Source organism: Polyodon spathula, chromosome 2 (assembly GCF_017654505.1).
Source record: "Polyodon spathula isolate WHYD16114869_AA chromosome 2, ASM1765450v1, whole genome shotgun sequence".
NCBI lineage: Eukaryota > Metazoa > Chordata > Actinopteri > Acipenseriformes > Polyodontidae > Polyodon > Polyodon spathula.
Window position 1 is genome coordinate 53,829,521 of NC_054535.1, and position 16,626 is coordinate 53,846,146.

Below are 16,626 nucleotides of genomic sequence, written 5' to 3' on the forward strand. Positions count from 1 at the left end.
TAGCATATTTTTATTAGTTATGTACTAGTTTTAAAAAAAAAAAAAAAAATGGAATACCAGATTTCTATCAGGGTGTTTTAACCAGATTTATATGAACGAAATAGTGTTCATTAGAGTGTTTGTATGCAAGTCAGTATTTAAAGGTACATGATGCTTTGTTTATGTTGTATTATTTTGTTTGTAGTTCACTGCTTGTTGCTATTTTGAAATGTTGTATTTATAGCTACGTGGTGCTTTATTCATGTTTGTACCATTTTTATGAGTCATCATTTATTGCTATTTTTAAGTATTGTATTTAAAGTTATATGTTATTTTATTTATATCTGGATTGAAATGCTTGTGTGAAACGATTATTTAAAGCACCATAATGCTTCATTTCCGATTAGATTGCTCCGGTGGAAATCACTATTTGATGCTAATTATTACTAATTTGAAGGGGGGGGGGGGGGGGGGCGTGGGGGGTGCTACACGGTGGTCAAGACAAAGGAGTTAGATTATTTACATTTGAGAAAAACACTTGTTGCAAACTACAACAAAGGAAATGGCTATAGAAGAGTATCAAAGAAATATGAAATGCTTGACAGGAGTGGATGTCCAAATAGAATGACGTGTACAGCAGGAAAGAGAATTATACAAGCAGCTAAAAAAAATAAAATCAAATATTAACAGCCAAGACTTAAAGAAAGATTAGGAAGCATCTGGCATAATAGTGCATGAAAAAAAACTGTACAAAGGCATTTGAGCATAGAAAAGTTGTATGCACGTAAACCTCGCTGCAAACCACTTTTAAAGAAAATTCATCAAACAAACAGGCTAAAACTTGCCAAGAAAAATGAACAGGACTGAAGCATTCTTCAAAAAAATTCTCTGGTCCAATGAGACTAAAATGGACCACAGTATGTTTGAAGAAAAAAGGGAAAGTCTTCAATGAAGAAAAACTTGTACCTCAGTTAAACATGGATGTGGTTCGATCATGATATAAGGGTGTTTTAGCAGTTTGGGGACTGGATACAGTCATATGATTGAAATTGACTGAATGCAGCCATGTATCAAAACATTCTACGAAGTACAATGATACCATCTGCTCATAGGCTGATTGGCAGACAGTTTATCTTCCAATACGACAACGACCAAAGCATAGGGCTAAATCAACTCTGGAATGGCCTTTTCAATCCAATAGAAATGTTTTGGCCTGATTTGAAATAAAGCTGTAGCCAAGCACAATGTATCAAATCTGTCTGAGCCAAAGTAATTTGATTTCCATTACATGAAAGTAGATGTTAAACTTCATGCTGATTTGAACTTGACTTTCGCTAAGATAAGCACCAACTAAGACATAAGTTCATATTAAACTAATGTGATCCATCTGCGTCTCCATCCATTTGCGTTGCTTTCCATCTGATGATGTAGATATCCTTCTGTCTGGTGTTGATTGCTGAAGTGTAATGCTGGCTCCAGGGATCAGCTTATTTTGCCTCCCCAGCATATCAGCACACACAACGGCTGCGATGCTGGCTCCGGGGATCAACCCAGTGCGGTCTGCCCGCGCATCAGCATGACAACCGTCTGGATTGAGCTAAGTAGGGTACATCTCTGGGATCTTCAAGTGGGCACCTTCCATCCTCTGTGTTTCGTTGACTAGCCAACAACACTTCAAGAGGGCTCAACAGTGATTCTGGCATCCCAGCATCACCCCCCTCCACCCCCCACTCAGCTCAGCTCAGTTTACTTACCCGTACATCAGCGTTGCTTTCTTTCTATTGTGCTTGAGATCCCCATCCAGAATCTTTCTGTCTCAACCACAGCCAGTTGCTGCTCCTTTCTGTTGCTTCAGATAAGTTCTTCACTGTGCAATGCAACTCTTGGCCACTGAACCCAACATCTCTGAGAAACTAGGTTGTAGAGTGTGCCACAAATCCTCGACATCCCATCTCCACTGGGTAAACTCGGACTCTCCATCCTTGCTGTTCCGCATCAGCAGCTAGTTAAGCATACTGAAGTTTCTTTCTCTCATACGACTCATCCACAGCATCCTCCCATGGCACTGTTAACTCTACCAGATGAACAAGGTGTGCTGATCCAGACCACAAGACAATGTCTGGTCGAAGGTTACTGGTGGCAACCTCAGGTGGAAAAATAAGCCATTGACCAACATCTGCCAGTATCTTCCAGTCTCTAGCAGCTTCCAGATGACCTGGGCGAGGCTTGGTTTTAACACCTTTTCTTGGTGGTTGCTATCCTGGACAGAGGAATATTGTCTTTTGTGTGTAATGCTTTGATGGAACTGGTGGCAACTTATTGATCAGGTTACAAACATCGCAGCACCTGGTCATGGCGCCAAGTAAACAGTCCTTGGCTAAGAATGTGCCTTAATGTTGCAGGTGATAAACACAAAGGATATGAGGGATCCTTACCCATCCAGAGGTTTAGGTTCTGTGGTGATGGGAGAACATCATATGTTGATCTGATGAGGAAACTAAATATGCTATACAGAGTGGGCCCGGACTTTATCAACAAGATGAAACATACCGTTAAGACTTATCATAAACGTCTGAAAGTCGTAATAAAAGCAAAAGGAGGACACACACACCTTACTAAAGCAGGGATGCCAATACTTTAGTCTTGAACATATACTTTAAATTAAAAATGTGTTTGTTTGTTTTTTGATAAAGATTATTTGTTAAATTATTAAATATCCTGTATTTTGCTTTTTGTTTTATTAAAAAGTGGTTCAAGTTTACTAAATGGTTGTTATCTTCAATTCCAACCACACCTAAAAACCATACAGTATATTTGCTTGGGCTAATTGTATTTGTTTTATTTATACAAATATTTAGGACAAAGCTAGCCAACATTGCATATGTAAGCCATAATATTTACATTTTAGGGCAATATACATTACATAACATTGTGCTGTATTCACCTTGCACACAAGGTGGTTTACATTAAGAGGTTATCAGATTACAAAAAGGTTTGGTAAAGATTGGTGCAAAATTATTGTGTTCACCATATTGAGAGTGAAAGACAGAGTTAGACAGACAGACACAATTAGCCATTTGCCTGTTTTTTGAATGAGGACCTTAAAAATGAAGGCTAAATATAAAATATGTCATGAATATGTTAATTTGATATTTTTATTTAGTTTTATTTCCAGTTTAAATGATCTTAATATATGATTTATGCCTTTTTTTTTAAGAACAACTTAGCAGTACCGTTTTCCATAAACAGCCATCATTTACAATTTTTTATCGAGTAAAATATACTGAAAAAACTTGCAGTACACCTACATCTTAAGAATTAAATTGACCAGTATGCAGCATGCAGAAGACATTGGCAACAATTTGTGTTTGTGCTTAAAAGAAAGTGGGCTTATCAGTTCAGAAGGGTTAATAAACAACATTGAGTTGATTGAACATATTTGTCCTTAATAAGATAAAAAAGAGAGGCAGGCAGTCTTATTATATAAAAAGCAAGTGTATTATTATTAGAATCTATTAATTAAACTTCTTATAACTGAGACATATTGCAAGGTGGCTTTGTGGGCCTTAGTATACAGGGTACCCAAAGAGAAAAGATCATAATACTTACCATTGTGAAATTCATAACCTTTAGAATCCATATCGTTAATGCCAAATTGACAATCATTATGACCAACAGAAGAAGTATAAAGAAGTATAAACATCTTTTTCTCCACCCATATATTCCCACAGGATAAACTGGAGCACTTCCAGGTCTCTGAAGATTATTTGGCTGTGTGGCCAAAATATACTGCTCCTGTGTCATCTGAAAAATAATAAAAATGAAAAAACAGAATGATGTTTGTGACAATACAATAGTGCTTTTACAAGTAACTACATTTAGATTTATGATCTTTGTGTATAATTAATATATTTATATATATATATATATATATATATCTATTATATATATATATATATATATATCATATATATATATATATAGATAGAGAGAGAGAGAGAGAGAGAGAGAGAGAGAGAGAGAGAGAGAGAGAGAGAGAGAGAGAGAGAGTGCTTTTAGTTTAGTATTTTGCTATTACAATATATTTATACTGGAAAATAAAAATTGGTTTTATTTTCCACATTATATATAACACAAACTCCTACCCAATATTTCCTTTAATAAAGCAATGCTTTTTACAGTAGGTCTCATTCCATACATAAATAATGATTGTTTCTGATTTTTTTTTGGTTGGAAAAATTGTGCCTGAATACACTCAACAAGGAAATAAACCATTCAACAGGACTGAAAGCCCATTTTGGATTACAGGGACAATCAATATGACCACACCACAGTATCAGAAAAGATCATAGTTTTATACAATAAACTCTGTTGATCTGTTCTCCAGAATAGTCAGCCACTACATTATTGCAAATTTACAGGTTGGTTGCCACCAGATACAAATAGACTATGGCTTTGTTGTCATTAAAATGTTGAAATGAAATAGCAGTTATGCGCATCTACAAATTCAGCAAAGCTGAGGCTCATAATCAGGAAAAAAATACATTTCTATTGAAATCCATTTCTACCAAAAAAAAACTAGTTAACCTGCTGACTTCACCTATCTGAAAAAGGAGCATAAGGCAGTGGTTGCTATATAACTTTGTTTTTAATGTCATGTGTATGAGAAATTCATATTTGTTATTGTCTGGGTTGTCTGTTGTTTTATTTGATGGATCTGGAATGAACAATTCAAAAGCAATATAAAAGTAAGAAACAATTACTGGATATACAGTTACATTTAAAAAGCTTACAACAACCTTTTTTATTGGTAATATTATAAACAAAAAAAAAATATATGTCTTAAAGCAGATGCCCCGTTAGTAGGCAGCTCTGCCTTGCCTTTACATGCACACAAAGTAGAAATCAGAGCATGCTGGGCTTTTTGGGGTTATATGCTTGCTTTTCACATGAATATACTGGTTTCTTTTGATTTTACAGAATGCACATTAAGGTGCCTTGATTCCCGAATCAAAGTTTCTAAAAAACGTTAAGAGCAAGAGTATTTTGGAAGCCTACTTCCTTTGGGCTTGTCACACTTGTTTGTGCGAACATTTATTGAATAAAATCATTTAATGGAAACACAGCATATTAGACAAGCAGCTCACATGCCCAGTGGTGAATCTGTTTATTTCATTGATTTGCTAAACTAACTTAACAGTACTTTCAAAGTTCAAGTAATATTTTAGTATTTAAGAGGAAAAAATGCATTTGCATAATATGAAGCTCCTTGTTTGTGGATAAAACATCCAGCTGACCTAAAGCCTCTTTAGGGTGTGTTTTAAAATGTATAACAAATCAACTAAAGCAGGAGTTTTCAACTGGGGGTACGCCTGGGTCATAGGGAGCATGCATGACGACTCAGAAATGCACAAATAAAAAAACTAATAAAAACAAATAAAAGTAAAAGAAAATAATTATTTTTTTAAATGCATTATAAATTCTCTAATTATTATTTAATCCATGTTTAGCAGATCGAGGTGAACCGCAGATGAAAACAAATATACAAAATCCATGAATTTCACATTTTCCACCGTTAAGTGGCTTTTGTAGATGAAACAGGCGTCTGCCGAGTGTGCCTATGAAAAGCGCTCTGTGCTGCTCATAATTATTGCTGTTTTCAACTTCAGTGAATCAGTGTTTCTGATTTTTATTTATTTAAGGAAGTATAAATCCTCTGATAAACATAAATAGTAGGCTAATCACAATACTTTGACTATGGATTTATTACACATATTGTACAACACACATCTAACCAAAATAAAATAACTCAGTCTCTTTAATGCACCTATAGTGAAGCAAAAATGTAACTTTCCAAGAACTAACCATGCATAAAAGCACCATGTAATCAACACTATATTTTTTTTTTTTATCTTGAAACATTAAATGTTTTAATGAAAAAAACAAAAAAAGGTAACATTCCCACTAGTGGATCATTTGAATTAGCAGTTTTTAAACTAGCCTGGATAAATGGCAGTCAGGAGTTCAGTTTGAAGTGACAGACAAGCAAACCGAGTGCGAGAAGGAGAGCGGGTCAGGCGAGGAGAAGAGGGAATGGGCTCGCCCCAGGTTCGGCTGCTGGAGTGGGGCTGAAGCGAAGCAAAAATGTAACTTTCCATGAACTAACCAGAGAAAGCCCATGTAATCAACTCTTCTTGCAGCAAAAAAGTAAATGCATTTGGAAATATAACCATGTGCTAGGCCTAATATTTATTTAGTTATAAAACAAATGCTGAATAAGATGTCTGTGTTATAAAGTTATAAAACAAATGCTGAATAAGATGTCTGTGTTATAAAGACAGAGAAGTTTGAACAACTCCGCTACTGTATTTACTGTAGAAATATTGCATGAATCTCTAGTGTAGGGAATTGGGAGACATGTTGTTGGAGTATTATATCCAAGGTGCGTTATAACCAGGATTGTGTGGCTATATGAGGGTGTCTGTCTGTTCTCTCACTATTTGTTATTATAATGTACCTGTACCAGTCCTTCCTCCTACATCGCCAATGTCAGAGTTCAATACTGACCAGATACAGTGGAGTGGGTTTCAGTATTGCTTTATGCTGAAGTTAGCTAGCTGCTTGGAAGCTCTAGTTATGGTTGGTTCTTTATGAAGTTCTGTGCTGGAGCTTAGTGCCGAGATATCTGCTACCAAAGCAATAATGTGGGACTACAACTTTGCCTGTCCTGTGCACTGTATTGACACAAAATAAATTAATTTTGGATTTATTAATTTATTTATTCATTCCTTGTTGCCCTTACAGAAATGTCCTATAGGATCCTATAGTGGTACTATAGGACATTATGGGACTAAAAAGGTTTTTAGAGAAATCCTAAAGGATTCTTTTAAAAAAAATATCCTCCTATAGTACTCAAAAGAGTCTCTCTACAGTAGTACTATAGGGCACTCTATAGGATTAAAAAGGTTTTAAAGAAATCCTATAGCATATTTTATAGGACTTGACCAATTTACTATAGGACTTCACCAATTTACTATAGGACTTCTGTAAGGGTTTGCCCTCCACTAAACCCACTCTGAAGCAAAGTAAATACAACAGACCCCCGTAAATATGTGCAAAAAAACGAATTAACCGAAATTGAGTTTACTGTTACTGTTTGGGAAATCCCTGAGCTATTAATTGAAAACTCAAAAAATGCAATAGTAAATAAAAATATAATGTCCCAACAATGGTCAAAATGTATACTGTACATAATCAGCATTGTTCAGAGGAAGAGAGAGAGCTGGACTTAAAAAATCACTGATCTTGCTCTGAGTCTTTAACTGCCATAACTGCTCTTCATAGTCAGACTGCCAGGCTAAGTCTTAAATCTATTTTCTGCTTGTTTGTAACTGGTTTCAGTAACTACTATACAGTACTATCTGTTGGCTTGCACTATACATTAAATTTAACTGAATTCAATTAATGATCACATCCGCTTTCGCAGATATGCTGATTTCCACACTAATAAAGCATGTGAATACTCACTTCTGCATAGATGAGATGATTTCTGCACTAATACATTATGATAATGTACTGTATTAAGCCATACAGATTATCGGAACATGAATGAATGAAACACGGATTAACGTGTTTACCTAACAGCATCTAGGTCATAAAAAACACATATCCCTCTTTTATTAAACTACTCACTGCCATTTCTTCTTCTATAATATTCCATACATACTGATGACATACACCATGGCCAGAAACTTTTTTGTCATTGTGATGGGGTTGGTGATGTCAGACCAGAAGCAGGAATATAAACAAGCAGGCAGGTACTGAGGGGCATAGGCGCGGCGGCGCTGTGTTTAATCACAAAAATTAAATAAAAGGTTTTAACAGAAAACACTGCTCACAGACAAACAAAACAAAGGAACACAAAATAACCTTAACTAAACAAATACAGTGCTGGAGCTTCCAGCACTCGTAGCATTTGTTTTTACTATAGTTTCATTTTGTTTTGTTTTTGTTCTCTGTCTCTTTGTTACACACGTTCCTCCTCTGAACAACCCACTAGTAAACATTAGTAAACATTAGTAACTGGCAGATGATGGGCTGCCAACCTCGCCTCTGTCAGAACATATTTAAACAAAAAAAAAAAAAAACACACGGCTTTCACCATTATATACAAACACAATAAATAAATCATAAAACACAAATACAAAATAGCACAAATGAGACACAGAGGTGGAGGGGGAGACCCCGTTCTAAATATAAATAACTATGCAGATGCATAGTTATTTCAGATGCAGATGCTATATGGGGAAGAAGTGGTGACAGCCTGAAAGACCAGGACCATAGTCAAAAGAGCGGAGAGACTGAGACAGAGACATATTCCTGCCATGTATCAAAAAACTATTTGGACTAACCTCATTTGTGGTTAAAGAACTGAAGAAAAGGACAATGCATAAATAGAGTGTTGATCCCATTGGAGGTTGAAAAATCATTAACGACAGGACTTCATAGTACAATCAATCAGTCAACTTCCACAACCCAATGGCAAATGAGTCAGTGTTGCTGGGACTGTTGATTATAATCTATGTTACATTCTCCAGATGAAACCTGATTACATGAAATATAGTTACATGAAACATAACTAAAGTAATTTAATTATAGTTCCCACTCAATTTGATGATGACCGCCAAAACAATACTTTTGGGATATACCTGCTTGTCAGGTATTTACTGAGCATTTTATATTAAAGCTGCCGATAGGCCCCTCCTTGGAGTGACTCCCTCAGTCCCACTTCCAATAAATAGTCACTGCACAGACTTCAGTCTCTTTTGCCTTCCACTTCAGGTAAGTAAACAAGGTATGTATACACTAACCTTCTTCAGTTGTGTGATTAACTTTTAAGAGCTCTCTCTATAGAGTTTGTCTGTAGTTCCCTTGTGATTTTATTGCAGGAAGTCGGCTCGCCACTTTACCGGAATCATAAACTCGGCAGCTGATGTTACCGTTAGGTGACATTATCCTCAGACATGGAGTGAACTTCCATTGCTATGCTGATGATACCCAGTTATATTTGTCCCTAAAGCCAGAGATTTCTTCTGTCTGGCTGTTATCAGCTACTCACCTTACAGACATCAAGCATTGAATGTCACAGAATTTTCTAATGTTGAATTTAGATAAAACATGCGACTGGACTTACAGAATGAACTAAAAGGAAATGTGGAATTACATGAGTTCAACCCTTGCAGTCTCTCATCAGAACTTAAACTAGAAATTAAGAGTTTGGGGGTCATCTTTGATCCTGAGCTAGCATTTGAGACTCATATTAGGGAAGTTGCCAAAGTATCTTTTTACCATTTGAGAAATATAGCCAAACTTAGACCTAGGAGTTTTTGTTGACTCAGAAATGTCTTCATCTAGACAATGTGGGGAAGCTATAAAAAAGGCTAACAAGATGCTCAGATACATTGTGAAAAGTGTTGAATTTAAATCAAGGGAAGTAATGTTAAAACTGTACAATGCACTAGTAAGACCTCATCTTGAATATTGTGTGCAGTTCTGGTCACCTTGCTATAAAAAAGATATTGCTGCTCTAGAAAGAGTGCAAAGAAGAGCGACCAGAATTATTCCGGGCTTAAAAGGCATGTCATATGGAAACAGGCTAAAAGAATTGAATCTGTTCAGTCTTGAACAAAGACGACTGCGTGGCGACCTAATTCAAGCATTCAAAATTCTAAAAGGTATTGACAGTGTCGACCCAAGGAACTTTTTCAGCCTGAAAAAAGAAACAAGGACCAGGGGTCACAAATGGAGATTAGACAAAGGGGCATTCAGAACAGAAAATAGGAGGCACTTTTTTACACAGAGAATTGTGAGGGTCTGGAATCAACTCCCCAGTAATGTTGTTGAAGCTGACACCCTGGGATCCTTCAAGAAGCTGCTTGATGAGATTTTGGGATCAATAAGCTACTAACAACCAAACGAGCAAGATGGGCCGAATGTCCTCCTCTCGTTTGTAAACTTTCTTATGTTCTTATGTTCTTAATTATTTCCGTATCTGATGCAGACTAATGCATGCCTTTGTTTTGTCTAGAATTGATTATTGTAATGCACTTTTTCTGGTGTCCCAAAATGTGTGGTATCCCGCTTGCAGCTTGTTCAGAATACTGCTGCTAGAATTCTGACTAAAACCAGGAAAAGAGAACATATTACTCCATGTTTTGGCCTCTTTACACTGTCTCCCTGTGGTATAGAATTGATTTTAAGATTTTGCTGTTAATTTATAAGGCCCTGAATGGATTAGCACCTAGTTATTTGCAGGAGTTACTGACCCTGTATCTTCCAAACTGCAACTGAGATCAGAGGATGTGGGGCTGCTGGTTCCTAGGGTCATGAAAAACAACACAGGAGGTAGGGCTTTTTCTTGTAGCGCTACTGTAAATTATAGAATGCCCTGCCTTCGTTTATCAGGGAAGCTGGGACCGTTACATTTTTCAAGCCAAGACTGAAAATGCACTTTTATAAAATGACTTTCTTATCTTAGTGGGTTTTAATGTATCTTTAAAATTGCTTCTTTTGTATTATTATTATTATTATTATTATTATTATTATTATTATATATTATTATTATTATTATTATGTGTATACTGGTATTTAAATGATCTGATTGTGGTAGTTTTGTATAAAAAGTGCTATATAAATAGAATAAATAAATAATAGCAGCACATTAGGAGCTATAATATTTCTGACTTGATTAACATGTCATTGATGAAGTCATCCTTCAATTTACTCCACATTTGCTATTTTTATTTAAAGATCTTTTTTTTTTTTTTTTTTTTTACCAAAATGCTTTCTACAAGCTAACATTTTGGGATTCAATATTTCAAATGTACAGTACTCCATACAGTGTACATTATGTAATGAGTGGCCTTTTCACTTCTGAAGGTTTAAATACAAAGAAGGAGGATCTTTTACTGTTGTCTAGTATAGTTTGTGAGTATCAAATGTTATTGCAGTCATAAAAAAAATAAAAAAAAAAAATAGCCAAGACTTCCAATATTCTTTAACAAGTTAAAGTTAATGAGCTCACTATTTCAGTGACATTTAAAATATAAAGTAATCCAATAAGCACTTAACTGCCCACCAAATCTCTGCATTATTTTCCAATTAATACGTAAAAATATGATGGAATTAGTTTGAAATAGGGTTGAATGGGCTTGGAGATTAATAGGAACAGTTTCAGTACTGGGTCTGTGGAGAACAGAAACAGCAGGGCATCAAGCTGTTCCAAAGCTACAGATTGCAATAGGAATAGGGTTTAACCATATTATAATGTAATTTGGCAGCAGCATATCATACGCACCAAACACACTTTACTTCACTGCCAACTTTTTGACATACTGTACATACTGAGTATATGAAAACAATACTGTAAAATAAATCAGATTAAACTGCCTAAAGACAAGACTACACTCTGATAAATGTTTGAAAGTTAGCTTAATCCTGAATGCTTTACTGCAAAACCACACTGTAGCTTATACTGCTAAATGCTATACAGTTTTTCTATAGCCCCTCTGACCTTCATCACTGAAATGTTAACTAACTGTGCTGCAGAATAGCTGTATAGCTATTATATAGTTCTCTATGCAGGTAGAAAGGCATTGTATTTCACAGGTGGCTTTCTGGCTTGGAATTTGTGATATTTTGATGACAGCACCAGATGCCTGTTTGTTTCCTTGGTGTCTCCTAGCATTGGCACTTCAGTTGTTGACATTTCTGAATCGATGTCTATATCCTCTTCAGATTCTTTTGTGTCTCTAGACACTTCATAAAGGATTATCTCCTTTTTGAGCAGCTCGTATGGATCCTCTCTTAGCTATCCAGTATATCTCCCTTAGTCATAAGGAGTTTGCATCTTCCCCATGGGTCTGGGTCTTGATAGATCTGATGGCTAGACATATGCCTTCTTGCCAGCAAAAGCTTTCATCTTGGCTTTGGGTAGTTCACATGTTTATTTCAGGCTGGTCAGTTTTGAACAACATTGTTGCAGATGGTACACCTGGGGCCTGTTGCATAAAGGTGGTTTAATGAGTTCTATGGATAACTTCCAGGTTTAATTGTGAAAATCAGGCTTATTCCGTTGCACAAAACAAGATAATAATAACTGAGGCTAAAATCCATGGTAACTTATTGTGATTAAACAAACCTGCTCCCAAGCAGGATAACTAAGATTAAACCTGACTTTTAAAACTGAAAAACTGAAGAAAACTGTAAAATGGCATCACCTTTTATCCCGGGAGCCATAGATGTTGGTGCTACAATTATAAGAATGGCATTTTTACGGGAGTGGTTGTTCAGTGATCATCAAGATCCACTAAATAATCCAGATTCTACCCTGTATGAGCAATACTGTTTCTCTAGGGATGGTATACTGTATCTGGCTGGTTTCTTAGGACCCTCCCTTGAACAACCGACCCACCGGAACAGAGCCCTTACACATATACAGGTGCTCTGCATAGGCCTAAGGTTTATGGCTGTAGAATATTTTTGTACACAGTCGGCGATGCCAAAAATCTTAATAAGGCAACGGTATGTAGAGCAATACAAAAAGCGTACCTTGCATTGAAGAAGTTGCTGCCAGTCTTGGTGAAATTTCCAGGACATGGCAGAGAGAAGCGCCTCAAAGAGGCATTCTGTGCTATTGCAGGTAATTATTATAATATATATTTAATCCTTTCATCCATATAAATAAGGCAAAAAAATATCCATATACATGCATATTTTCATAAAACCATATTTTTCATCATTATCAATACATTTGTTACTTACACAAGGTTTCCCAGTGTCATTGGTGCGGTGGATTGCACCCACATCCCCATTAAATCACCATCCACCCAACAAGAGGCAAACTATGTGAACCAAAAAGGCTTCCACAGTTTGAAAGTGCAGGTAAATTATGTAAGAGTTTACTTAAATAATATATAATTAGTAATTACTAAATACTTAGTGCTTACAAAATACTAAATACTTCTTTATATGATCATGTTTGGACACTACACAACGGTATTTAATACCATGAATACAACGTTATAATGTTATACAAACAATTACTAACAAAATAACAGTTTCTAAAATTAAAAAGTAACATGTGCATGGGAAAAGCAGTGAGGAAGAAACCTACTATGGCTCTTTTTCTTTTTAATTTGAATACTTTTAACGTTTCTGTGACAGACAATGTTTTTGGTGGTACAGCTCTCTCCGGACCTGTGAGGGTGTTAAACAAAAGGAACAGAGTACTCTGGACTACTTGGCCTGACACTTCGTTCTGAGGGTTAAAGGAAGTCGGTCATGTAGAAAAGAGAAGGAGCTTCAGTACACTAACTCATTGACCCAGAAGGTAATTGATGTGGCAGCCGCGGATTACAGGAGCGGCTGCAATCATTTACCAAGGAGTCATGAGTGAAGGTATAAATAGGGGTCGAAGCGATGTATCTGTTCTTTCGTTTGGTTTAAAAAGCATTTTGAACTGTAAGGACTGTGAGAGACCTCGTGAATAATAAAAACGTTCGTGAGTCGCTAGAGGCCAGCACAAATCCGAACAGCACTGCACTTGTATCACAAATAACTGTATTGCACCACTAGCACTAATTCACGCACTAACAGACTTGTGTATGTGTTTTGTGTGGGTGTATAATAAAAATGGGACTATTATTTGCGGGGCAAAACTGGGGATTATAATTTAAGTAATACAATAATTTATTAACAATGCAAGCTTGTGCAAATACTTTTATTTGCTTAATCATTACTTTTACTGCTATAACAAATCTCTGTTATATATTGATTTTATTTATTTATTTAAATTTCAGATGATATTTGACTCACAATGCTTCATTACTAATTTTGAGGCACAATGGCCTGGATCAGTGCATGACTCAAGAATATTAGAGAGAGAGTATGCTACATCGACATTTTGAACAAGGTTAATATAAGACAAATAATTACATTAGTTTTAACATATGTACATATGCAAAGTGAGCACTTGCATTTCTAATTGAATTGTTCAGTTTGTTTATTTATTTATTTATTTATTTTTTTTTATATGTACCACCAAATTCCAATATTAAAAATATTTGTTACTTTTCAGGTCAGTATAATGGTTCTGGTTCTTGGTGACAATGAGTATGCATCAGCTCCCAACCAGGATCTCAGGCAAAGCTCAATTTGTCATTATGTAAGACCAGAGTAAAAATTGAGGTGACATTTTCGCCAGGTTTGCCTGTTAAAAGGCCTCCCGGTGTCACCACAAAGAGCCTGTGACATCACGGTGACATGTGTGGTCCTCCACAATATTGCAACAATTAGGAAGGAATGAGTACCCCATCTCAGACAGCTGCCAAAGAATTTTAGCCAGGCAGGCAAACCAAGATGGCAGAGTTGTTAGAGATACCATTGCTGCTGGTTATTTTAGTTAGATGTGCCTACATTTCAAATATTTATGATCTATTAAATAAATGAATTGTATTTACATACATTAACAATGTGATCTGAATTTAATATACTTTATTAAAACGTGGGTAACATTAAATATATGACACACTATAACAATTTCATAACATTATTTAGTATAAGTTAATGATAAAACATAGGGCCATCAAGCTTCAAGACTGAAAAGAAAATAACTTAATTAAACATACATTTATTACAAAAGGCAACATAGTTGTAGTAAAGGTATAAATAAACAAAAAAAATGTGTGGCTTCTCTTTGAATATTAGCAGAAATGTGAACTGACAAAAAGAAAGGATATAATCATAATAATAATTAGTGAGAGCATAATGGTCAAACACTGTGATATTGTCTAAATTAACTTATATTCAATTTTTCCTCTAACAGTTGCATCTCCAATTAATTTTTTTCATCTTTAGCTGGTGGTATTCCATTTCTTTATTTAAAAATTGTAGGTTGACCTGCTGGACTTCCATAGTAGTCGTGTTCTTGTGTGTGTGTGTTCTGTTCAAAGAAAATGTGATTTATATGCCCGTATCATCTTAAGCAAAGCAATTAACAACAGACTGAGTATACCATTTCAATTAATCCAAATTAGTTAATCAGCGTGAGTATACATTCCTTATTATTATTATTATTATTATTATTATTATTATTATTATTTATTATTATTATTATTATTATTATTATTATTATTTAGTATATAATAGTAATATAAGTGAGTTTATGATATAATTGACTGTCGCAAAGGACTAACCTTTTTTGTATGAAGTAGATGACTGCTCATGATTTTCTTCTTCTGGGGCCTGTTACACAAAGATTTAATAAAATGTATACTATTGATCATGTAAGAATCATGAGCATCACAGTAACATAATGTCAAAATACTTTTTAGTTTTAATTAGTCTGATGTAGTTTCCCACCTCATGATCTTCCGGGGTTTTATCGAAAGGCTCCTCTGCGTTAAAGAAATTTGCCGACTGAACCATAAATGCTTCAGTTATCACAATTTCTGTATCCTTATTACATATCTGGTTTAATTTCAACACACAAAAGAGGTCAGCACAAGTTTTTCCAAATGTATAATTAAAACTAAATTTGTACGGATTTGTGATGTTATACTTTAAAGCGTCAGTAGATGTCGCTATGTCTAGGCTTCTGCTGTAGTGATATAGGCAGAGGAAGCAGCTTAAAAGGGGTCAGTTGTACGCAGTGCAGAGTAAGACCAGTAACTGCAACTGTTATTTAAGTGTTGAATAAACCTTGTTATACGTTACCTATGTTTCTTTATTGTCTACAACACAACATAAATACGCAAAGCATCTCGGTACATGTGATCAAATTACACTGGCGGGCCCCCTCCAGACTGTCTCCTCTGACACTTCTTCTTGTTTACTATATTCAAAATGATGTCATGAATCTATATTTAATAAATTGACACTTTAAAATGAGTGCCCGTAATTCATGGTGATTATAAAAAGTAAGAAAATAAACACATATCCAATACCGCCACTGAGAAATTCTGCACGCCGTATTTTGAAGTGTCACCAAATAAATAAAATTATAAAGAGATAATGGTCAGGTTTAGTAACAAATATTGTCTTAACATTAGCTATATATTGTCCTATATTTAACAAGAGCTCACCAGTATGACTTATATTTTATATGTCAGCTTGATCTGTTGCCATGTTCTCCTGACACCCCCTCGATTTGACCTTTACAAAAACCAAAACATAATGCTTTTCATCAGCCTCTCTTTGTAACAAAGTTAACACAGCTATGATGAAGTTAATTCCATCTGATTGTGTTGTTTAAAAGCATCACTCATATAACTTACTGAGTGAAACACAAAAAACAAAACAATTATAGGCTATGCACTATTGGAGAAATGTAGATTTACTCTTCATGACATTTGTCTATACATTATGACCATAAACAATTATGAATTTAAATACAGTGGCACAGAAATATAAAAATAAAGTGAGGGTATGTGATTTTGTGCTTACTGGGGATACTGTATACTTACGTGTTGACAGCGTCTGCTATAGCTTGCCAGGCTGCCTGCCTGCCTGCCTGTTTTGGCAGTGGCAATGTTTTTTTTTTTTTTTTTTTTTTTTTTGCTTTAAAATTTAAAAATTAAAATTAAAATT

General features: G+C 35.3%; 1 protein-coding gene and 1 pseudogene across 1 annotated transcript in view; one reads left to right on the forward strand and one right to left on the reverse strand.

Annotated features, from left to right (window-relative positions):
- LOC121328107 (zeta-sarcoglycan-like) overlaps positions 1 to 13,766 on the reverse strand; it is a 154,902-nt gene extending 141,136 nt beyond the window's left edge. Inside the window, exons 1-2 of the mRNA XM_041272605.1 lie at positions 13,758 to 13,766; positions 3,589 to 3,783 (exon numbers count right to left, since the gene is read on the reverse strand). Of these exons, the coding sequence (XP_041128539.1) occupies positions 3,589 to 3,783 (195 nt within the window). The 5' untranslated portion in view covers positions 13,758 to 13,766. The remainder of the gene's footprint in view (positions 1 to 3,588; positions 3,784 to 13,757) is intronic.
- LOC121326759 lies at positions 12,302 to 13,956 on the forward strand (annotated as a pseudogene).
- The last annotated feature ends 2,670 nt before the right edge of the window (positions 13,957 to 16,626 follow it).